Genomic DNA, 25,242 nt, shown 5'->3' on the forward strand with positions numbered 1-25,242 from the left:
ACTCTTGATTTATCTAAGACGTTATAATAGAAAATATTCAGGCCACATTGCGAATTGATTACGTTTCACTTTAACTAATCAATAACTTAATCAACGATTGTTGATTAAGTTATTGATCATCAATAACTTAAAGAATAAAATAATGGGTAATAAAAGAATAAACTAATGGGTTCATTCAATTGTTGTGAATGAACCCATTAGAAATACAAAGTCATTTCATCGTCATCTGAACTTTCTGAAAACGCTTAAAGCCATTGTAGTCTTATTGTATAAAACCTCTAAATCTGAGGAAAGTAAAAACAAAATGTTGCTCGTTTATTTATGTTATTCATTTATTTCAAACTGTTTTTTTTAAATGAAAAACAACAACAACAGCAAGTAATGAGTGGGACAATAGGAAACGTGCACAAGCAAGAATAACCCTAAGCCCAAGTAGGGGCTTGGGTTTGTTTGGCTTTATTTATTTGGTTTGGACCTAGTGTAATAAAAGAATAAACAAAGTTATACAAACAAAATAAATTTTAAACAAAACCTAACAAAACAAAAGAAAAAAACAGTAGCAAAGTATATTTACAGGTTCAACGGAGTGGGTAGACGAATGAACTTATTTTCATACTCATTCTTACATTTGTAACATCATCCAGTAAATTGCTATTTATGTAAAATAATTAGCTTGCCACTACTTTCATGTTTGAAAAGGAGTAGGAAGAAGTGAATGCTTGTTTAATCATATCCCTTTCTGGTATTTAGTTAAAAGATGTAATTTCGGTAATATTTATACGGCTTAGTCTAATTTAATGTCAGACCGTGAGAAAAATACGTTGACTGTGACTCAGATGAGACAGAAAACAGATGTTCTGCGCATGGTAAACTAATTGTGCCCTATGTTGTTCGCCATAAATACATTATGAACAATGCAAAAATATCTAAACATGGATGAAGGACATCTATATTAGTTGACCTAATGTAGATGTCCAGGTGGGGCTGGAACTCACCAAATCCTCACTTTTTTATCTACAGCTGTAGTCCACATAAAACACATATTTTTATTTGTTTGTAAATTATAACAGATTTGGAACATTATAGAACAATGCCCTTTTTTAGATTAAAGAACATTATCTTGTGTCTTTCTAACCTGGACTTCAGAATACAAACCACTAGGTGGCACTCTGGTGCCAATATAGAGTGATGTTACGTAGAACAGCGCCTACCGTTGGAATCGACGCAGGTTGCGGTTTAAACCGATAACATTTCGTTTATCTCCATAGAAACCAGAAGGGGAATCGGCGAACGAATGCGTTGCTGGGTGCCAACCGGGCCCTCTCGTTGAGGCGACACTTTGCTCCTACAAGTCTGTTCTAGGTGCGGTAGCTCTGTGTGCGCCTTCCCATCGGATGCACTGTGTAATTATCAACCCCACGCAGCTCCTTCACTCAGCCGCTGCTCGTTCACGGAAACTGCACGTCGTCCGGGGCGTCTTTTTGTAGTTTGAAGGGCATGTTAGCAGGCTGCAGTTGTAACCTATGCATGTCCTCGGTTAGACACACGGCTTTGGGAGATGTAGCCTGCCTGGTGATAAACCTGTGGTCAGCATCGCTTTAAGCCCACCTACCTACCTGCGCCTCCTCCCCACCAATCCACCGACTGAGGAAGGAAAGAAGGAAGGAAAGGGCGAGAGTGAAGAGATGCCGATGGTGACTCGGAGGTGGCAGCACAGGAAAGTTCACTGTGTTTCTCTGTAACAGGGAGTGAGTCTTATAAATTTTCCACCCAGACCTCGGACTGAACGACCCGTACCTGCACACAGGGTGTACCCAGCAGAACTGCCGCGGACCTTCGCACAGAAGAACCCGAACAGGTAAAGGTGTTCAGCGATTGACTTACGAGCTTAAACATATTTCTGTTTAGAGACAGTCTTGGTGTTTCCAGCAGCCATTGCTTCATTCTGTGTATTGTGTTTTGGTTGCTTGTGTCAGAATGTTTCTTGTTCGTAAGTCACGTGTAAGAAAAGAAAAGCTGCTCACCTTTCTCCCACCTGCTGATGAATCACTCTTATATTTTCATCCCTTATCTTAAATGCATGCGCGCACAGTTGCAAATTCTGGCACCCACATACATGTCTGAGACCATGTTTTAATGCAAAACACTGTCACAGTTAAAATGACCTTCATGCTCTTTTCTGGCTGTAAAAGCTGTCCTTGATGTCTGAGTGTTTATTGGGCCAAATTACCTCATGCTCCATTCCAGATAAGGCAGCGCTCCTTTCTGTCACAGTATCTGAACACTGTTTCTGAGCATAAAATGTACTGCATACATTATTATCGTATTTGTTTTCCATGTTTTCCGTGTACTGCTGCATGCTGTATTGTCACAATTGCATGTAGTTTAATATTCAGTGAGAGGCTGAGGCAGATACAAGCATGAAGCCATGCATGTAGTTTGTAGATTAAATGGAAATTGTAGTTGCAAACAGAATCACCTGTGGCAATGCTAGAGTTTAAATCAAATTCTAATGCAGCCATCGTTGCTCAAGTTTTGGTATTTGCTGGAAGAGCAGTCAGTGAGCCATGAAGCTGCTGTTCCAGGAAGGGTTTGTGTGGCCAGTGAACCGACCTCTCAGTAAGAGAGCTAGACGTTTGCATGCAGGGGATTGTGTTTAATTAGTTCGTCTTTGAATTTTCTTTTTGAGAACAAGATTAATTGACAGTGCAAAAATGATTTTGCATCATACATGTATGATATTTTTAATTAGAGAAAACTCAAGCACAAAGTTTCCACTGGGCGGCTTTACACCATTTGTAATTGATGGATCGTAGTTTGAATTTCAATTCAAATAGCAAAAACAATCCCAACCATGCTATTAGACTCAAATTCACAGTACAACAGTTTTGGGGGCTTTCAGACATCATCAGTTAGAGTTGACAATAACTTGGGCTTCCTGCCTTGGATGCGCACAGCTGATTGAAAAAAAAAAGAGAAGAAAAGAATAGGGGGAATGTCAGTATAACTGGTATTGTCGTTGCAATATGTTTATGTAGTATTTTAAGCCCTTGGTGTAAAGCATAAATTTAATGTTAATATCTTTGTTACACTTTAGCGTATAAGCCTTCCGTTTCAGTGGTGCTGTAAGGCAAAGAATCATTAGAAATGCTCCTTAATGCTACAGCATAAACAATCTGATCACCTTGTGTAGATTTGTTGGGCATGTCAGAAAATTGTGTGAGCCGCTGCTCTCATGTAACATATGTTTACACCAGTTCCACACAGCTGTTGTAACTGCAACTGGGACCAGTGACCCTGTCATAGCATTAAGTAATTCTGTGTGCAGTGATTTAAGATGAACTCACAAAATAAATTAAATTTAATTTCAATGATGTCAGTTGATCCTTAAATATCAAGAAGAACTTGAGAATGTGATATTTGTGTAATAGTAACACATCATTTCTGACTACGATGTCATAAATGATGAGCAAACACATTATTCAGTGCGGGTATGCATCAGTGGTGTAACGGGACTCCATGTTCCACAATGTTCTCCTTCGGTCCCTCATATTTAGACCCACATGACCCATGGTTTTCATGGCTGTGACAGCAGCTATAGGTTTTAAGTAGAGATTCGTCTAGTCACGAATCCCTTACTGCAACAAACGCCATGCTGTTGGTTGATGCAGTTATAGGCCAAACATATAGGAGCTCTAAGTTTTGATGCATTTGTGTAACGGAGGGAAAAAGTCTGATCTTTCAGTGTTTGACCTGAACATCACTGATCAGGGTCGATCAAGGGAAAACCGTCAGATTCCAATCGATGGCTGAACGATTGCTGTATCTCTCTTATTAAAAACTGAAAGCAGAATAATTTTTGACTTGATCAGAGAAACGGCGCCCCCTAGAAAGATGGGGGTGTAACGCGCATTGGCGTTAGGACCTGGAAGGAGCCATTTACAGCTGTGGCAGCAGCTGCTGGTTTCATCGCCGTCTGGGTCATCATTAGTATCCTTGTCACAGGGGTGTACGACTCTGGAGGCGTTCATCACCAGCACGCTGCATGGCTTTAATTTCAACACTAAAACACCAAAGAGATCAGAATCTGTCGGGAATAAACACGATGCAGCCATGCAAAGCCAGCAATTTTAGATAAGCGTAATCAGCGCAAGCACACAGCTGATTTGTTTTTTACCCTTAGTATTTAAAGCAAATTGGCTCCTCACTATTTGTCTGACTCATCCATCTAAAGCTATCTTTGTTGTCAATTAATCCTGCCAGAGGAGCCAAGAAGGCCGGCTGGGGGCTGCTGTTTGGGTTGCACTGACTGCATGCTTCCTGGCTCTCAGCTCTCGAGCCTGAAGGAAGGAGCATGTAAACACTGTGACAGGATTGTTATTATCCAATCATTTCACTCCTGCCTCGGTGAACGTGAGTGGGGATGGAAGTGGTAATCGTTCCCAGAAAAGCTAATGTTTGGCTCTTTCTCTTTTATTATTTAATGACGTTTGTTGTGACAGTGGCTGTTCGGATTCTGTCTGGTTGACGTCACTGATGGTGGGGCGGCTGGCTGAGGGAAAACAATGCAGCGCATGTCACAGAACATGGATGTTCGTCCGGAGGGGATAAGTAAGGGAGGGAATGGGAGTCATTGTGATCAGCCTTTTAGGTTCTCATCTCCTGAAGAATTACAGGATGGTGATGATGAAGGTGGGTAAGATGGAACAATGGGCCCGTGCGAAGAAGTGGGGACAGAAAGGATTGGAAAAATGGGGCGATAAGAGAGCCAGAGAAGAAGGATTAGAGCCTGGATAAACAGTCAGCGCCAAAGGGAAGTGTGAGGGGATCAGTTGAGAGACATTCTACAAAAAGACAGTGTTGCCACTGAAGGGGGCTGTCTTGGTTTGCTCTCTCTCCCATTCCCTTACCTCGTTTTGCACCCACCCACATCCACGTGTGCCCACTTACCCTGCTCGCTCAAACGCACCCCCTCCACCCAACCCCTCACTCAGTGCAGTGCATAGGCCTCAAGAGTACACCATGTCCAGTCAGTTTCCAGGTTATCAATGACTGGACACACAGCGTGTTTCTGAGTACATGTGAAATACTGAGGCGGTTCTCATCACAGCATGACAGTCGGGGGGCCTCTGTCTGCTCAAGGTCGTGTGAATAATCAGACGAGAGCGCCATTGTTTCTGTGTCCCTGAGCAGGAAGCTCTCTCTCTCTCTCTCTCTCTCTCTCTCTCTCTCTCTCTCTCTCTCTCTTTCTCTTTCTCTTTCTCTCTCTGTCTCTTTCCCTACTGACCCAAACTGTGCACACAATGCACAATATGCAATTCCAGCCATGTGGGGAATGGGATGTGGTAGCCATTAACATCACTTTGCCGCTGAAAGGTTCTCAGTCTCAACAAAAATCTGACTCTGGCATTTTTGTTCCTGTCTTTATGATGAATGTCTCAGCCATCACTAACTGAAGGATTGGGGTCATCAGCTTTTTTATCCTCACATGTACGGGGGAATGTTCCCGACTGCATGATATTTTGGTTGTTGAAAGTATTTAACATCCTGTTCTTATGTTTGATTCTTAGATTGGAGAGGTACCATTTGCTACAGGCAACACTCTTTGATGTCGAAATAGTTACTGTGGGTGGAGGATTCAAGGATGGAGTTGCTTTAAATTGAAGTATGGAGTGCACATTTAACTTCTCTCACACTAAATAATTAATGTCTGACCACAGAAATTATTCTTAATGAATCAAAGAGTGCATTTTGTTGTTGTTTCATAGCTGTTGATGATAAATCTGAATGAGTATTAGGGGATAACGGCTTTACAAAATCCTTCAATATTTCATTTACAAGAATAATGGGGGAAAAAAACAAACAATTTTATTATTTTTTTATTTTTATACATTTTTATTATTTGTGAAAATATTGGTTAAGTGCGCCTTGTCAATACTTCAATATATTACCCACTAGGTTACAAATTGTACAAGTACTTCTTATTCAGTAGCCTTGCTTGGCATGTGAGGAAGCCGAGAAAAGCAAACAAGGGATTTATTTAGTCATTAACGACTGAATGGATTGTTACCCAAATCGTTTGGCCTAAATTCCTCCTTTATTTCTGCCTCTTTGTCTTCCGTCTCATTCTGTCTATGCAGCTTCCTCTCTCTTTTTTTTTTTATTGTAATCCACGCTGCTGATTTGCAAGGTTTTGGACCATGCTGTTTTTTTCGCTGCTAGTTTTAAGCAAATTTCCACCAGCTCTGTTGCTTGAAAACCATTGGCCTGCTGCTGCAGACGATAGTGAATTATGTTCAGGTTAGGACGATGAGACGTCTCTTCTCATGTCTTCCTTCTCTCTTGTTAGTTCTCACATTTATTCTTTCATTTGTTTGAAATCAATACACTCAGCAGTTTTGTTCATACCTTGAGGGGGCAGGTAATTGAAGAGCGACAATAATTTGACACAGGAATGACTCTGTTGTAATTCTGGGTCAATCGGACATCAGGGCAGTCTTACAGTCATCAACTGTTTAGGGAACAAGGTTTACTTTATTTCCTTTACCCTTTAAAAATATGATCTATAAACTTAACTGTAAGATTGCCAGACATTTTTACATTGCCTTGCAAACTGTATTTTATTTAACATAACATCAAAATGTAATATTTGTTCAGTTGTTGACTGTATTGTGTTTTCTTTATGACGTTGTAATTTTCTGTTTTTATTATATAAAGCACCTTGAACCGCCTTGCTGCTGAAATGTGCTATGCAAATAAACTTGATTTTAATTGTGAAGAGGAGAAGGGATCAGTGGTTTTCAATATATTTTTTTAGATACAATTTAATGTTAAATACCCTTAATTCAGTCATCTCACAGTCAGTCTTCATCAGGAACTAAGAATAATTACGACATCAGGTCTTATCAGGTATGTCTCTTAAACCTTTGCAAATCTAGAGAACGACATTTCTATTAATTTATCTTTTTGTTTCCCAGAAATGGACCAACAGAACTTGAGGCAAAGCAAGAGACAAAAAGAGGGCCCAAGAAGCAGAGCAGAGGCTTCAGCCCCAGCTTCAGCTCCAGCTCAAGCTGCAGCCTCAGATGGAGCCAATAATCCCACCACCAGTCAGTCTCCGGTTCCCTCCAGGCCTCCGCGGCCCCAGAGAAGTTCCAGGATTGAGGGATCTGTAGATATTTCAGAACCCACAGTGGAAAACAAAACCGAGCCCAAAGCCAAACCCAGAGTTGAGCCCAAAGCCAAACCCAGAGTTGAGCCCAAAGCCGAACCCAGAGTTGAGCCCAAAGCCGAACCCAGAGTTGAGCCCAAAGCCGAACCCAGAGTTGAGCCCAAAGCCGAACCCAGAGTTGAGCCCAAAGCCGAACCCAGAGTTGAGCCCAAAGCCGAACCCAGAGTTGAGCCCAAAGCCGAACCCAGAGTTGAGCCCAAAGCCGAACCCAGAGTTGAGCCCAAAGCCGAACCCAGAGTTGAGCCCAAAGCCGAACCCAGAGTTGAGCCCAAAGCCGAACCCAGAGTTGAGCCCAAAACCGAACCCAGAGTTGAGCCCAAAACCGAACCCAGAGTTGAACCCAAAACCGAACCCAGAGTTGAACCCAAAACCGAACCCAGAGTTGAACCCAAAACCGAACCCAGAGTTGAACCGAAAACAGAACCCAAAACCGAACCCAGAGTTGAACCCAAAGCCGAACCCAAAACCGAACCCGCTCCACAAACTAGCCAGAACGAGACCACTCCTGACGGCAGTGTGGTAAGCCAGCCTGAACCCTCTACCCAGACCGAAGAGCACACCGGGCCGAGTGTCAAGGCGGGTCATAAAGGTCCGGTCAGAGCTGCATCCATGCCCCAACCACCTCCCAGCAGATCTGTGCCCTCTCACCTGAACCCGCATGCGCAGAGAGCCCTGTCCTTGGCGGGCACCGCTGACACCCTGCCTCAGGTTCAGGATGAGTTCAGGTTGGTTCCTCTGTCTCTTTGTTTGTCTTTCGTGTCCCTAAATGTTTTATTTGGCCTCCCATTCACAGACAGCTGAGACGGTTGCCTCAGTACACATACCAGTTATTTTTATACAGTGAGGCTTAGCTAGCTATGCTGTATCATATTAGCATTTAGTAATAGCCTACTATATATTTAGTTTTACATTCTAGGCTAATTTATATGCTTTCTAAATAACGAATATATTTAGAAAGCATGTTTTAATTTCCTTTCACAAATTAAAACAGTCTAAACTTACCGACTGCTCTGTATTATGTATCTGTTCAATTCTTTGTCAACACAAATAATAAATCAGCCAATCACATGACGTTTTCTTGACGCACTCTGAACCCCGTAGTAGCAGCCCAGCTGATGCTGACGGCATCTATTCCTTTTTGGCCACAATGTCCCCATCTACTGAGGGACTCCTTCAGCTTCACTGAGTTTCTCTGACTGAAGTAAAAGGGTTGTTAGATGTGATATTAATTTTAAAAAATTACTTCTGCACTAATGGGACATTATAATGGTTCAGCTTTAGCACATCATCCATCTTTTCACACGATTTAATGTGCTGAGAGGATTAAGGCTACAAAGTAGCATTATGTTTGATAATTCTTCCAGCAAGGTTTTTAGATTGCTCATGTGCACAACAGCTTTCCTCTTCCTGCTCAGGGAGATAAATGTTGACTGTGGCAGAGAAATCTTTGCTTTTGCAGTGCCATGCTGTCATCTGCCCACAGACCTTCTGGTTTCAACAGAAACATATGTACTTAAGCAAACAAAGGTCATGTCAGGGTCTGAAATCTTGATCGTCAGACTGAATCCTGTTGCCTGATGGGCCAAACTGACCACGCAGTAATGCAATGTACAAAAACTGATCAAAATTCAAACACTAGACTTAGAAATAACACATTTAAATGTCTCCCGCTATGGCGTGAAAGTAAAGGAAAGGAAAGCCAAGACACAATGAGATGTTGGTGCAGAGGTTGCTGTCTCATTCATTCTGTGAGCTGTGACTCAGGTCTGTAGGAGATGAGTGGCAGTGGGATCTTACGTAACACCCTTTCCTGTCAGGGTGCACATCATCACCTGGAACGTGGGCTCTGCCACGCCACCTGATGACATCACCGCTCTGCTTGGACTGAACGTGGGAGACGGAAACACAGACATGTACATCATAGGGTGAGTGAGTGTCCTGTGTGGGGGACACATCAGTGGGTTCCTCACTGGTCACTTTACGATGGCTTGTCCTGCATATTATGCTGAGGAAAAATCCTTATGGATTTCTCCTACTTCAGTTGTTTTTTTTGTCACAAATAAATGTTTTAGATTATCAAACAAAATTCAGTATGAGACTAATATAACCTGAATAAATACAATATGTAGTTTTTAAATGATGGTTTTCTTTTTTTTTTATTTAGAAAATAGCTCTCCAAGCAAACCTGGCTCTGTGTGGTAAAGTAGTGGCCTTCAAGACCTAATAGCTGGTTGGCAGTGACAGCTGCTACACTGCTTTTGATAACAGACAACACTTTTAGATCGTGTGGAGGAGTGGTTCATGGAAAATGTGTTGCTTTTCGAGACTTTTCTGCCTATTTCTTGTTGTCAAAGAGGTTCAGTTTCAGCGATTTCTTGATTCTAATGGACAGCCCATTCTCAGGCTCAGTTACAAACCAAATAAATGTGATTAATTACTACTGTTATTTCTCTATTTAACAACAGTGGTGGTAATGTTTCCATGTGGGACCAGGCTGGTATTTAAAGTAGCTCTTTTCCCCTTAAGTAATTGAATTATCACCTTAAAACTGCATATTGTATTTATTTAAATTAGTTGCTCTGAAACATTTCAGTGTGACAAAAAAGCAGAGTGTAAGCAGTCTGCAAAGGGGGGAAATATTTTCTCAGAGCACTGTGGACACAGTGTCGACGGTGCTGGTAATAAAGTGTCGGATTGAGAGTTAAATGTGTCCAACTGGAAATTCTCTGGGGTTTATTTTTTGTGTCATTTTCTTTCCAAGGCTGCAGGAGGTGAACTCCATGATTAACAAAAGGCTGAAAGACGTCCTCTTCACAGACCAGTGGAGCGAGGCCTGCATGGAGAGCCTGAGCCCCTTTGGTTATGTGCTGGTCAGTAATAGTTTGTTTTTCTTGCAAATAGTAATGCTCACTCTCGGAATAAAACGCTAAACGGCTCATCTTTGTGCATGCTGCATTATCACTGGGGAGATCTCAGCTTCTTGCTGTTTAGGCTTATTTTGTTCCCTCAGCAACGGATGGGGTGATGATTTATAACAGGCATCTATGTCAGTGGATCTATTATCCTCTGCTGTCTGCCGAGCTCTCACTGAGTGTTCCTCACTGTAACTTTGTAGCTCTATAATTTATGCCTTAAAGGGTCCACATACCAAGAAATTATGGTAATACTCAGATGTGGTTGAGTACACCTGCTTCCAAAAAAAAAATCTACATAAGACATTTACCAAGGAAAAGCAGTAAATTCTCTTGTTGTGTTTCCAGTTTTCATATCGAAGCACACGTTGCAGCTGTGGTAGGTGTGGCACTGGCTGCTTCTGGAACAAAGCGTGGCACGGTTGCTGTGCTGAGCCAGAGTGCGTGTGAATGAGCTGTCAAGCAAAAAAGTGTTGGACAAATGTCTCCCAGGGTGCCGTTTTATTTTTGGATCATGTTGTCGGTGTGGACGCGCCTCTGACAGTGAAATTGATGCTGTCCCCCAGCTATTACATGGCTTACTAGGTTGGTTTGATCCTCTTCAAATTCATCTTTGTGTGTCTGCTTCTGGTGAATATTGAGACAGTAGGTCAGGAGTTTTGAAACACAGGACGTTTTTTTAAAGCAATTGTTCCATAATAGGAAGTTACAACGCCTTACAAAAGTGATAATTCCCCTCACTAATTATTTACTGTGCACCCCGAGGCTTTAATGTATGTCAATAGGATTTTATGTTATCCACCAACTCAAAGTGGTGTACAGTTATGAAGTGGAAGAAATTATACATGGGTCTCAAAGGATTTTAATAAAAAATGCAAAAGACATGCTGTGCAAACCCAAACAGCCTTTTCTTGTCTAGAGCCCCAAAACCTACAAGACACTGTAAACAAGTTTTACCTATCACATTTTCAAAATACTTCTTAAATGCTGATTTTTTTCAATTTTTATATATTAGAGGTGCACCAATTGCTGGCTTATTGTCAAATAGCAATTTTTATAAACCCTGGCCAGCTGACTCCAATTTTGCCAGATACAAATTATTTTTGTTTGAAATGTTGCTAAATCCAAGAAAGTTGCTGAGTTGGAAACGGTGATTGACTGTTGTTAGCTGCAAATGTGCAGACATGACCTGGTGGGCCGTTCTGTCAGTCAAAACTCTCTCACAGCAGAGCAAAAGAACACTGGATATTATTTAGTAAGGAAAGGCTAAATACATGCCAGACAGTGTGCATCCTTTTCCTTCCAAGTCAAATTATCCACCAATTTTTGTCGGTCTATATCTTCAAATCCAGAGAAAAACACATTGAAGTGTGGCTGTAATATGACGAGGTGTGAAAAATATAAAGGGGCATCAACGGTGAACAGACACAGTAACGAAAGAGCTCATCTGTCTTGCTCTCTGCTCTCTAAGTCTTGTTTTCAGGTTCCTGCGAGCACAGGAATCAGCCCTTCGCTGCAGTAGTACAGAGCTTACGGGGCACTTTTATTTACTGGTGATTCACCACAAACTTTCTGCTGATCGCCTCGATCATTTCTGTGTTTGTAAGCTAGAGTTTACACTATCTAACAGTAGCATGGCACAAACCAGTAAGTTTGGGAAATCAAGTTGTTTCCAATAAACATAATTTACATCATTTTAAGTGAAGCGTGGTTATTGCTCTAAATAATGAAGTGTGGAGGAGGACTGTGATGTTTCTGTTGTCATCTGTGTCAGAGACTGGGATGAAGAAACTGTTATTTCAAATTAACAAGCCTCCCTGCTGACGTCACTATTTGTTACTCACAGTTCATTTCCTTTGGCATGGACAGTGTTGCATAAAGTCAAATGTACATATCTGGCCCGGTCACTCGTCTTTGGCTGTAAATAACTTATCTGTTCTGAGCAAGAGTGGGACAGATATTGATTAGAGATCCTTTTCAGCCACAGAACAGGCAGGCAGCGTTATGTCGGACGGCTTTATAGTTGCTCTGAACCTCTTACGCAACAAAGTTGTTCAAATAGGCTGTTAGTATGCAGAAAAAAGGAGGCTAATCACGTGGGGATGTTTGCCTGTGAGGGATTTCAGTCCGGGTGTGATTGTGCTTCTTCAGACTGTGGTTGGGGGTTGGGATCTGTGGACGACTTGACAGAGGGTGGGGGAGGGGGGGGGGGACATGTGTACATGTCTGGGAACAGGTTTGACATATCATGCATATTCTTGTTCCCGTACTTGACGTTGTGGTGTGTTTAACGCCGCAACAATACCTCCAGTGTTGTTTAATGTCAGAGGAACACAAATGTCATGATCTGCATATTGTACTGGAACACAACACAAGACTGGAGGTTGGAGGATAAAGAGCGCTAATGTTACCTTTCTTCCTATGTTTGGATGAACTAGATGCTGTTCCGTCCTCTATGTACACTGCATTGTGTTCAGGAGCTGCACAGCAAAGCCGCAGGCACTTTGACGAAGGGTCATGATGTTTTGCATTTGTACAGTTGTGCTTTTGTGCAACTCATGCAAAGTCGCTCATCATATCTCTCCTGCCTTTTTATGCTCCAAGCCTTACCCAGCTTTAAATTTCTGTCCCTCAGGTAACGTCCGAGCGAATGCAGGGCCTGATACTGCTGGTCTTTGCCAAATACTTCCATCTGCCTTTCCTTCGTGGAGTCCAGACAGAGACCACCCGCACAGGACTGGGAGGTTATTGGGTAAGATGGCTACCGAGACCTGCAAAGGGTTAGAGAAACCGCACCCACTGCGGCTGAAGGCGTGCATTCCAGTTATTGATGCATTGATGTAGACATAAGCAGGAAAGAGTGTGTCCTATCAGTTTTTAGAATTTGTTAGTCAAATGCTGTGTCGTTTATATGTAATGCTAAAATGATACATGTCAGGATCTAACAAACAGGCTCTCTCAATGCATGGAAAGTCAGTTAGAATCAACGGTGTCAGTGAGTCTCATTAGTCCTGAATCCTGATCTTAAAATCCAGTATGACTGATGCGTACAAAAACCATTGCTATAGCTCCTAAAATAAAATTTCTTTCTGGGTATGTTTCATTAAAACTCTCACACACTCACACTCGTTACTTTGCAACATTTGTCAGTGAACCTGCTTCTTTAATGTCTAAATAAAATCCAAAAAAACAATTTTATTGTCTTGTATTGCTACCAAACAGCACAATATTTTCCATCTTGCCACCAGAATATAGCTAAGATGGGTTTGCTGTGATTTCCAGTTATTTCTGGTTAACTGTTATCTGCTTCAGCTCATTCTGGGAGCTCTTTAATTATTCTCCACAGTCCCTCTCTTTTGACTCATTTCTGTCTAAAGCAAAGATCAATGTACAAAATATCTTCAGTGTACCACTAAAATCAACCCAAGTATCAGCAGGGGTACTTGTAGCACAGCTTAAGAACCGTTGAATTTCATTATTATAAACCTTTAGATCAATTTTTGCCGTGTTTGCCAAGATATCCAGATTTTCTTCTGGAGCATTGTTTTAATGAGTCACAGGAGTAGTAGCAGAGAATCCACTGACTCATTTTGTCCCCCCCCGGTGTGCACTTGACTCTCTGCATCAAATATTGATGCTGTCTGCTTTTTAATGAGGGCACTTCCTGTTTCGCTGTGAAGCATACCCGTACAGCCGACACACACCATGCTACGTACTGTTTGAGGAGGTTTATTATAATTACTGATGATAAGCAATCATATACTCAGTAATTATTACATTTTCATCCAGCAACATGTAAAAACGATGACTGCTAATGCTTTTTGTTTTCTATGTTGCTCTTAGACGTTTAAGAAACCCTCAGTTAAAAACCTCCGTTCTGCCCTTTCTGCAGGGGAATAAAGGCGGCATTAGCGCCCGCATGACCGTGTTTGGCCACAGCGTCTGCTTCCTCAACTGCCACCTGCCTGCTCACATAGAAAACCATGAAGACCGTATGTACGACTTCGAGAGCATCTTGCAGCAGCAGCAGTTTGATAGCCAGGGGGCCAGTGGTGTTCTGGATCACGAGTAAGTCTCTGCACATACATCCACAGGTTCAGACATCTATTAGTTATGAATCATACTGTTTAATATGTAGTTTTTGTAAGCTTTGGAAACATCAGATGAGACCACTGGAATATTTAAATGTACAGTGAATAGCAGCAGTGTTTGTGTTCATTAAATGGTATCTACTGTTGAAACAGGTGAAAGTGACATAGTGAAAGATTTATGTTTTTTTCCATTACCAAACAAGACAACAAAGGGATGAATGAGTCAATGGCTCACTGTTGAAGCTCAAACAATACTAGGATGTTCTATAAAGAAGATCTATGGTAACAATAATGTATTTTTTATTATTTCATTTACTGAGAAAAAATATAGAAAAGAAAGAAATTTAGTACAATTGTATTCTGAGTTTCCAGTACTTCTTCATTTATCAAAATGTTAAAATCAAATTTTATATAAAGAAAAACAAAACAGATGTGCTTTACTTTGACTAATATATCCAGACTGTAAACTATATGTACTGAGTCACTTTAGAGTTTAAGTTATGTTTTTGTTTTTTATATTTTTTTTTTGTATTAAATATTCTGAGAAGATGCTTTTTGGATTGATTAAAAATCAATGCCTTAGACAGATGTTACTCTGTTTTATATTGATATATAAATATATTTCACATTTTGAATTAAATGACCAAAATAAACAATCTTATTCTAAATTACTGAGATGCACGTGTATGTGTCTGCTGTCAAAACCCATAAACACAAGTCCTCTATAATGATCCGGTTTTTAAAATGATACGTTCTCATCAAATCTTTTCTTTACTTTCAGTCTTGTGTTCTGGTTTGGGGATCTTAATTTCCGCATTGAAAAAATGGATATCCAAGCTGTGAAATCAGCGATCGAGAACAACAAGTACTCCATGTTGTGGGAGAATGATCAGGTAAAAGGAAGAGGGGTTTGTGTTGTGTGTTTTACTAGAGGACTCTGAAACTATTCAACTACTGCTCATTAAAAGTACTTAATACAACATGTGGTTTCTGTTTGCTTTCATTTGCATTTTTAGAAAACTATATAAACCCAAAGATTATGTCAATTTTCATTATGACTTCTACATTAAAATGAAGCAGGACCTCATAATGATTTACTTATTTTCAATTCCTTCATTCTGCCACTAGAGGGAAATAGAGACACCCACAATTCTGTAAGCAGTTAATTTGTGAGAAGGCGTGCGGTTTATTTATTGTAATTTTCTGCAGCTAAACATGACCAAAGACAGTGAGACCGTGTTGGAGGGATTCCAGGAGGGGCCGCTGAGATTTCCTCCCACCTACAAGTTTGACGTTGGAACAAACACGTACGATACAAGGTTGGTGAGGCCAGAGGGGGTATTTCAGATTCTAGGCCACTGATCACAGATCAGAGCTGAGCAAAGAAACAGTTATTACACTCTGATGTCTGAAAGGTCCCCACTACCCTGAAGGGGACGTGAAAATGCTTCTTTTTTTTTTTCCCTCCCACATTCTTCGTTTTAAAAAGCAGTTTCTCAGCCTTGTTCAATCTTTGTCTCAAAATCATCCCAGTGGGAAGAAGCGTAAACCAGCTTGGACTGACCGGATCTTGTGGCGCCTGAGGGCCACAGCACCAGCTGCTCAGAACGTGGCAAAGCGTGCTTCGGTTTCGGGATTGGCCAGCGGGATCAGAGTAACGCAGCACTTCTACCGAAGCCACATGGAGTACTTAGTCAGCGACCACAAGCCGGTGTCGTCCATCTTTACCCTGGAGGTGAGACACAGTGGGAGACATTATGAAGATGCTGTTTTACTATTAGGATCTGTGAAACATTGAAATACCAGTTCTAACAACAAGTTCATTTAAAGAAGGTTATCTGGACTCAAACGTTTTACCCATAAACAGTCTTCACTCAAATCAATGCGTATGTGCATACTCTCTTTACTGATGATCTGAATATTGAGGATTTGTATTCAGATTACTTCCTGCATAATTGGTAACCAAGATTTAAAAGACCTTTCATACAAAAAAATAGCAGCCGAGACTTGTGACCTAACGGTAGCTAAAGTATACAAATGTTGCTAATTTGCCACATAAGCATGAGAACACTGACAACCCAACAGCTTTAGCAACTTTTGTCCTGCCTTTATGTACTTACAATTACAGTCATGGGCAAAAGTTAAGATTGACGGAAATCTTTTTTTGCACACTTTACTTCTTTGTTTTTTGTGGATGTTTGCATTGAGTCTAAGGTGCATTTATTTCCACTATTAAATTTGTTTTCAGCTAAGCAGAATGACCTGTTAGCTTCCCTTGGCTCCAGAGAAAAGGTCAAGAGAACAGGGCAGCAATCACTCGTTTAATGTATTTGAATTTAAAGAGTAGGGAGGTTTCTTCTAAAAGAGGGGTGCAATTAAAATTGTTCTTCTTTTCTAAACTGTGGTTTAGAACTTGAAAGAAGCAAATTCTCTCAAAGATGGCACTGGGATCTTATGGTTGAACATTTTGATCACGATTTTCACTTCTGTTAAACAATGTCTTAACAGAATGTCTTACATGCCTTAGCTGCTTGCATTCTTCCCATTGTGATGCGGAAGGGGTGACAAAGCAGCTCAAGGAGCAAGACAATCATTTTTGGGACCATGGCCATATAGAAAACCTCCACAAAATCTTAATCCCATCAAATTACTGTGGTTTATAATTAATAAAAATGATGAACTGACAAACTTCAAGTCCTGAAAAAGCAGGTGTGGGTCACCATAAGTTAGGGTTTCGCTAGAAGCTGATAACAAGTACACCATAGTCAATTACAGACATTTTGAAAATGAAAGATCAGCACACATGTACTGAGTAGGTGGATTTATTACTAAATATAAGCCTTTAACTTATGAATTGTTTATTATTGAATGTCTTTGTACCATCAAAACCTCCCAGAAGAAGGCTTAGCAAAACTGGAACTGCAAAGTTACCGAGTAAAAAAAAAAAAAAAAAAAAATTGTGTCACTGTCCTAATTTTTCTCAGCTGCTGGAGTATTTCTGTCTCTCACAACAATTAAGGCATATAATTTTAGCAGTTAATGTTTTAATATTTTTTCCTTCTATTTTAATCTGTGGAGCCCATCTCAAAGCCCTGTACAGTATTTCGTGACCCACATCAAGAGACTTATGCTCAATCTCTTCAGTTTCCATACAGGGCGGACGTTCCTCTGGTCACTCTCATAGTGGAGGATGAGTGGAAGAGTTATGATGATGCAAAGGTGATATTCAAACTGATGCCCAGCTATTCTCGAAGTGCTTGGGACTGGATTGGATTGTACAAGGTAACTTGTCGTACTGCTTCCTCCCCGTTATAGTGTCATTGTCAGCAAACACATCTGCAGACGTAATTTCAAGAATTTTGTGTGAAATAATTAATGTTGTAATTTTTTTGTTGCGCCAACAGGTGGGTTTCAAGCACCATAAAGATTACGTGGGATACATGTGGGCTAGGAATGAGGGGGCAAATCTTTACAGCCAGGAACATCAGGTAATCTAGAGACACGTTGAATTCTCTTCTTGGAGAATATTTCTGTCGCATTCGATAAATATTTGAAAATCTTTTCTCCAGTTACAGTTTTCAGAGGAGGAATTACCCAAATTCTCAGGGGATTTTATCTTGGGTTACTATAGCAACAACATGAGCACCATTGTGGGTGTAACAGAGCCATTTCAGGTAATCATAACGCGTTGCTTTTATCTTTGGGCTAATAAAAAGCTTTTATCTTCATCTTCACAGTTTACTGGCATTTTGCAGCTTTCTCAACACTTTTCCATCCATCCTCAGATCCAGCTGCCCGCTGAGAGCGATTCAGGCAGTTCTTCAGACAGCTCTGACGTCAGCTCAGAAAACGACAGCACTGTTGTCATGAAGTTGATGACCCGCAGTCCAAGTTTACGGCGCAAACACCGCAGTCGCAGCCGCAGCCGCGGCCGCAGCCAAAGCAGCAGCCAAAGCCGCAGCCGTAGTTTTAGCGGCGGTCGTTCCGGGAGTATCGCTAGCAACCTTTTGAGCAGCCTCTCTGGCAACTTTTTCAGCAACGTCCCTAGCAGCCCCCCCAGCACCCGCCCTACCAGCCGCTGTGGCACCCCCGCTAGCAGCCGCCCCGGCACCCCTACAGAGCTCAGGGTGATGGAGCTCGGTCTCACTGATGGCACCGCTGCAGGGAGCGAGAATACGGGACGCCCAGCAGAGGGCAGCCAGAGTCAAGGGGCAACAGACAAAAACAAGGAGTGTTCAGGAATGTGATGCAACAAAAGCCCGGGTGTTTTTACAGGTTACATAACCAACTGTTGTGTCTTTATTTCATACATTCACTGCTCTGTATGTTTTCTGTGAGGAAAATATACAGTTTATAATGCCATCCTTTTCAGAAATAGTCATCTGGTTGGTTAAAATGTTTCTACTTGCCGTTGAGTTGTGCACTTGGCATATTGTGTTTTTTGTTTGTTTGTTTTTTGTATATCTTTCACTCTGTCCGGAGTTTTCTCTACCTTTGTCCGTTCTCAGGTGTGGACAGTACAGGGACTGACAACTTGCATTTAGATTTTCTCACAGATTCACAGCTATAAAGTGACACACAGTCCATCATCACTTTTCACAACAATATTTGATCTGCCAAGTCGTTGGGTCAGAATAGTTCAAATCAACAACAGAAATAGATAAAAAAGTAATTTAATTATTATGTAGTAATTTGACCCTAAGTTCTGAATCAAATCTAACTTGTTAGCAGTGCATTGTAAAAGTATGTGTGTACTTTCTGAACATTTACACATTTTATCACATTACAACAGCAAACTGCAATGGGTTTGCTGGAGGATTCTAAGTGATAGATCAACACAAAGTAGTGCAGTACAAGCAAAATCATATGTATTTTTTTTACAAATACTGTTTTCTATTAACATTCCCCAAAACTTTATTTGTCACAAACCACTTTTCCATTTAATTACACCTGCAACAGTAGTGTTGGAAAAAAAAAATTAAATTAGAGAATTCTGTTGATAGCTGGGGAAATTATCCAAATATGAACCGTATATCACACCCAGTTATGAAATGATTTCTGAGTTTGGTTTAAGCTTGTAGTTCTGGCTGGTTGCATAAACTATACGTCTTCGCTGCATCACTCCATTGACCTGTGAACCTGACTTGTCCCTATGCAAGTCAGTAGATACAAGTCTCTGACTGCCTCACTTGCCTCATCACATCTGTCTTTTAACAAAACGTGGAGACTCAGGTGACGCCTTAATCTTAATCCCGCGTGGATTAAAGTGCTGGAAGGTGAACCTCTGCCCCAGTCTCAAGTTGTTGTTTTTCAGGAACAAAAAAAACTTGAACTTTTGGTCTGATTTGACCAGAGCACCATCTTTCACATGTTTTCTGTGTTCCATACATTAATTTTGGCAAACTGCTTGTGTCTTTATTTATTTTCTTACTGCTTTTTGACTTGGTCCAGATCTGTGGAGTTCACTTCTAATAGATTTTTTGTCTACAGATGTGCCCACCTTACCGGTGGATCTCTGCAGCTCGTCCACAGTCACCACAGGCCTCTTGGCTGCTTCTCTGATTAATGTCCTCAATATCAGACCTGTTACTCGGTGGATGGCTTCAACTTGGTTGAAGTACAGTTTTGCTATTTTTTGTTCTACTTGTTTTAAACGGTACTTTTTGAAATGACCAAAACTTCACCATAACCTTTCTTCTATCCTGTTTATGATGTTCGGGTCTTCATGACGTTCCGTCAACTTTCACCAGTGAACCTCTGAGGCTATAATTTCCCTTCCAACTTGTCTTTGCGTATCATGAAAGGTCTTAATAAAATACCTTAAATTTGCATTTACAACAAAATGTGAAATAGTTAAAGGGATATTAATACTTTTGCAAGGCACTGTGTAATCTCACTGCCAGCGTATATCACACCACAGTACTAGTGTCTGAAAGCTGCTAAAGCTGCATGACTTGGCTTGCGAAAATGGAAAAATGTTCAACAAAGATGGTTGAGATGGTTCTACCGAGTCCTGAGCTTTATTGCTTTCTGCAGCAAGAACAGCACATCAGATCCCTGTGGACTCTGTGCACTGCTCTGAAGATTCACACAGTCTTTTAACAGTTTTCTACACACACCCACAAAATCACACAATCCTCAACACACATTAAAACACTTTAGAAACTCGTTACCCCTTTGATTAAAAATCTATTCTGTCCAGCCTCACAACACAAATTAAAGAGTGCATCAACTCTGTGTTTTCGCTCTCTCAGCTCGTCGTCACGCCTATGAAATCACAATTCACTTAGTTATCCAACACGCTAAAAGGTCAGCATGTCATACTATTGACTGGTGCCACTTATTTTTGCATAGAGAAAACATACACAATTTCTATCACACTTGCCTTGTGGTCCATACTTTGACCTGTCAGTCATAAAATATGCAGGAAGCACTTCAAATGATTCTTTCAGAAGAGATGCATCCTTCCTGGATGCATTAAAATCAGAGACAGTGGATCAGAGGCAGTGATTCAGGAAGCTCTCAGACGCTCAACACATTCTAGTCTAAAGAGTAAGAGCGTGGGCGCCCTTAAATAGATCGCTGTCCAGTCAATAGCAGGATGCTGCGGGTTTGGACGGAGGTGTTGGGTGTCACAGCGCAGCTGTCCCACCAGAACTGGTTGAGTAACGGCTGACCAGGCCTGAACTACAGAGGTGATAACTGCAGCAATACCTGAGCTGATCCATTGTGACGCATTTATGCATACACACACACACACACACACACACACACACACACACACACACACACACACTCCTGAGCTTCATAGGATTATTTTTAAAAGCTTTTTTAAGAGAAGAAAATTGCATTGTTTAATTGGATTTTAAGTCTATGTTAAAATAAGAAATATTTAAATCATGTTTTTTTGTTTTTTTTTTTGCTCAAACTCTGAAGTTCAATCTGGAAAAATTTTACAAAGGTGGGCAGTAAATTTGCTGGATTGACCTGCTGGAGAGATTCTTATGTACCTATAAGCCCCGTCAAGCAAAGATGAAATGCTTAACTGTAGATTAACATGACGGTGGGAGTAAATAAACTTTCCTTACTGAATGTTTTAATTTTTAAAAATGTGAAAACTTTATATATATATATATATATATATATATATATATATATATATATATATATATATATATATATATAGTTGAAGCTTTTTTCTTTCTTGCTCAGATTTTTCCCTCTTTGATCCTATTAATAAGATGATGACAACCGTAGTCGTGGTGTTTTATAGTTACCGTGTGATCTCTGATGCACCGTTTTAGACGTGTAACTTTGGGGCTGTTAGAGTAGGACTGTGCCGTGGCCGTAATTTGTGTGTGTATGTCTGTAGTTAGTTGTTTGTGTATGTGTTTTTCTGAAAGTGTGCGAGTGTGTGCTTTGGATGACAGATGTGTGCGTGTGTGTATGAGTTACGGGGGCCGTTGAATGGGACTGCGGCTGTACTTGCATGGTTTGCTGCTGGACATACCGTACATTCCGGTACTGTTGTTTTTGTGCCGTAAAGTGCTGTTTTTGACTCCTCTTTGTCATATTTGTGACTGTGAAAATTCTTAGAAAAACGTGATAAAGACAGTATGAATTTTTGGCTTCGATATTAAATGTTAGTGCAAGAAAAAAATATGGGTAGTTGTACTCGGATAAATTTGAGATTAAATTAATCTTTTCATGTATTTTTCTGATTTTTCTGAAAGGGATTAAAAGAGCAACCTGCTGGACGTTTCTTTGACATGAAAATTAATTGTCCAGGTTTAGATCATTTAGATGCATTCAATACTGCATTCATGAATGGTGACTATTGTGAAATTTTTGCTGAATGTTCCTGTTTTGTAATTGTGTAGGTTAAATATCGAAAATATGAAGTATGTTGAGAAAAATCATACATATATATATAAATATATATATACATAAGAGACAATCTATACCATAAAGATTATTTTACTTAAATTGTGTATTTATTTTCTTATTTAACTTAAATTCTGCTGGCCAGTTACAGAACTTTATTTCAGGGCAAGTGTCCAAATTATATCAGAGATAATTTATTTTATTTTTACTATAGAGATGATTTCTTTCCATCCTAGTGAATTAAAACTCTTCTGTCATAAGTGTAGATGGTTTCGTCTACATGTGTTTAAATAATTGTGATTGAATGACAACAAAATTCTTAAAACCTGGATTGCTGATCCATGAAAATGTTTAAATTCTGCGATCAAAGCATCTCGGAGGTTGTTTATGAATTTGTTGCTTTGTTCTCCAATTACAAATCTAGTACAACACGATCCAAAAGAATAAATTATGATCTTTTGAATTCTGTTTTTTGTCTTTATTGCTTCTGTACACATCTCCAGTACAGTTACACAGTATTTATACCGCTTGAACTTTTATTATTATTTTTTTTTTAATCAATTTTATATGTTATATTTGAAACCAGGCAAGCGTAAAAGAAAACCTGAAGGAGATTTCTCTTCCTGTAAGACCTTGAATAATATTAATGAATACAGACAATGTGTCAAATCTGACTGAGTTTGGCCTGTTTTCGCACTAAAGGATAGGAAAATCCTTCAGTTTTTCTGAAGTATCAAAATCATTCCATTACACATAATGCTACTGTTTCAAATTTTTGTTTCCAAACTGAATTGGAAAACCATGCATCAATTTTTTTTTTTATCACTTTGTAGTTATGGGATACTTTGAGTTTATGTATCATAAAAACTCCACTAAAATCTATCAAAGTTTGTGGTACTGAAACAAAAAGTGAAATGGTCAGCTTTTGCATTTGCGAGTTAATGGTATTTCAGTTTTTATTATCGATAATATTTCTATGAATTTTCACGAACTAAACATGAGTCAAAATGAAAAAGTTATATGCTGAGTCATACACAGATGCCGTTTAACTCTGTAGTTTCCAGGTTGCTTTGAAAAGAGATTTGTATTAGAAACAGGTTTGCTAAGTCTCCGTTTGTGAGTAAAAGTCGGTAAAGTGACATATTTCTCTCAAGAGGTTAAAGAACCGTACTTCTCCGAATTTTTGCTAAAATTAGAAGAGGCATTTTCTCTGTTATTGAGCTGCTATTTCCCTCTGACAGGTCATTCTGCTACTGACCTGCTATTTTAACCATCTAAGTAAATATACAAGAGTAAATACAATTAGAGATCCTGCTGAGGGCAACATCCAGGACATCTTGCATCATGCTTTTCCACCCTTTGTAACAAGTGTCCGCAGTGCCTATTCATGCTGACTCTTCCTTTCTGATGCAACACTGCTCAGCGATTGACCTGCATGGTCTGGTGACACAAATAAAAACCATAAAACACAGTAATAGTCAGAGGCTGAACTGAGCCAAATGATAAAGGCTGGCAGTAAAATCAAGGTTGTCATGTTAACAACCTTTTCCTCAACAAAACAGATTCAGTTTTCTCTCCTTTAGTTTTCAGAGCATAGACGGTGTTTATTATCACTGTCTGTGATCTGAATTATACATTTTAATCTTAACTCATTAATAGGGAAAAAAAGCATGTAACTGTTTTATTTGATAAAAGCAAAAATGTTCTGTACATAAAAGGCTGATATTCTCCAAATCAAATTTTGTTTTGGGGTTATAGCCTACGTAGCAGATTAAATTGATTAACTAAGTCTATCTCTGGGTTACGGCGGAGCAGCATGTTCACAAACATCACATTTAATCATATTACACAGGAAGGCCTAAAGCAGTAGATGTACATCTGAGCTTTTTAAGCATTAATTATTTTTCAGATACAGTTTTCTCTGCGTATATTGTTCACCTGAAGGCCACTTTTCACTCTGAAACCAAGTCAGACGTGATCACTGGCCAGGTTTACGTGGTTCTCTCACCAAAACCATCATTTTCTGTGAGTGACTTATCAGATTGTTTAGAGTGAGTTATACCAAAGAGTGTAAATGACTTTAGGAAAATGACGTTTTACCTGTGTCATAAGTTTGTTCCAGTGATAAAACACCCCCCAAATGCCACAATACTTGCTACAATTAAATTTGCTAAATTATTTGTTTATATACTTCTTGATTTAAATGCAAATTAAATGTGTAAAAGTTCAATTATACTTTTTACTCAAAGTAAGATATTGTTTTTAAGCAGTTGATGTTTAAGTTCTTTGTAAATTCTGTAAAAATTGAAGTTTTAAATCATGATTTGGCAAATTTACCTCATGACAGTACACAATAAATTTGTGGCCATTTAAAAATTCAACATTCAAAATTCTTGAAGGAAAGGCATATTGTAGTACTGTCAGTGTCACATTTTTAGTCAATTTAAGAACTTATAGATTTAAAAAAGCAAGATTTCTAAATGTTTACTTCTCTTTTTTGTACACCCAATTCTAGCCGATGTCAAGATAAAGTGGTAAAAACTAGAAGAAATACTGCTATATTAACTTGCAGATGTTTGCAAATTCAGCATCATAGTTTTACTCATGTCCAGGTTTAGGTTGTGTAGTTTTTATGAGTTGGTTTTTAGAGTTCATTTTACAGCGTTTTAGTCATTTCTGGAACTTATTAAAATTTAACTTATTTGTTTAAATTTCTAGTTTCCTATTGCTCTTTGTAGGATTTCTTCTACAACCCACTCCTCCCCCTGCTGTTTACTAATGTAATCATTTAGTAATTAGTTAATTCATTCATTCATTTCCTATATGTACTTGTCCCATTAGAACTCAGATATGCTTTGCAAAGAAAACCAAGACTGCATATAGCGACCAATTAAACAATAAAATACATGAACAACATCATTGCAAACAATTAGACTAGAGTTTTGACAAAGTCCTTAAAAATACTCTGGGACACACGTTTTTGTGGTAAGTTCAGATTGCCAAGTATTATGCCATCAACTAAAGAGCTTTCTTTACAATATAAATTGTTGCTCAAAGTGGAGAGTCTTATTATTATTTTTTTATTGGCATACCAGTAATTAGGATGACTCCCAGTTTATAAAGT

General features: G+C 39.7%; 1 protein-coding gene across 1 annotated transcript; it reads left to right on the forward strand.

Moving 5' to 3' along the window:
• The first annotated feature begins 259 nt into the window (after nt 1-259).
• On the forward strand, nt 260-22,581 carry inpp5jb (inositol polyphosphate-5-phosphatase Jb). The gene is made up of 13 exons (XM_015006448.2): nt 260-1,858; nt 6,978-7,956; nt 9,049-9,156; nt 9,993-10,101; nt 12,779-12,895; nt 14,036-14,211; nt 15,016-15,127; nt 15,444-15,553; nt 15,768-15,969; nt 17,379-17,516; nt 17,639-17,722; nt 17,804-17,908; nt 18,020-22,581. Exons 2-13 carry the CDS (start codon nt 6,980-6,982, stop codon nt 18,479-18,481), a joined length of 2,700 nt encoding a protein of 899 aa, XP_014861934.2. The 5' UTR covers nt 260-1,858; nt 6,978-6,979; the 3' UTR covers nt 18,482-22,581.
• Nucleotides 22,582-25,242: the final 2,661 nt, after the last annotated feature.

Source organism: Poecilia mexicana, unplaced genomic scaffold (assembly GCF_051168715.1).
Source record: "Poecilia mexicana isolate PSO_F unplaced genomic scaffold, ASM5116871v1 scaffold_9, whole genome shotgun sequence".
NCBI lineage: Eukaryota > Metazoa > Chordata > Actinopteri > Cyprinodontiformes > Poeciliidae > Poecilia > Poecilia mexicana.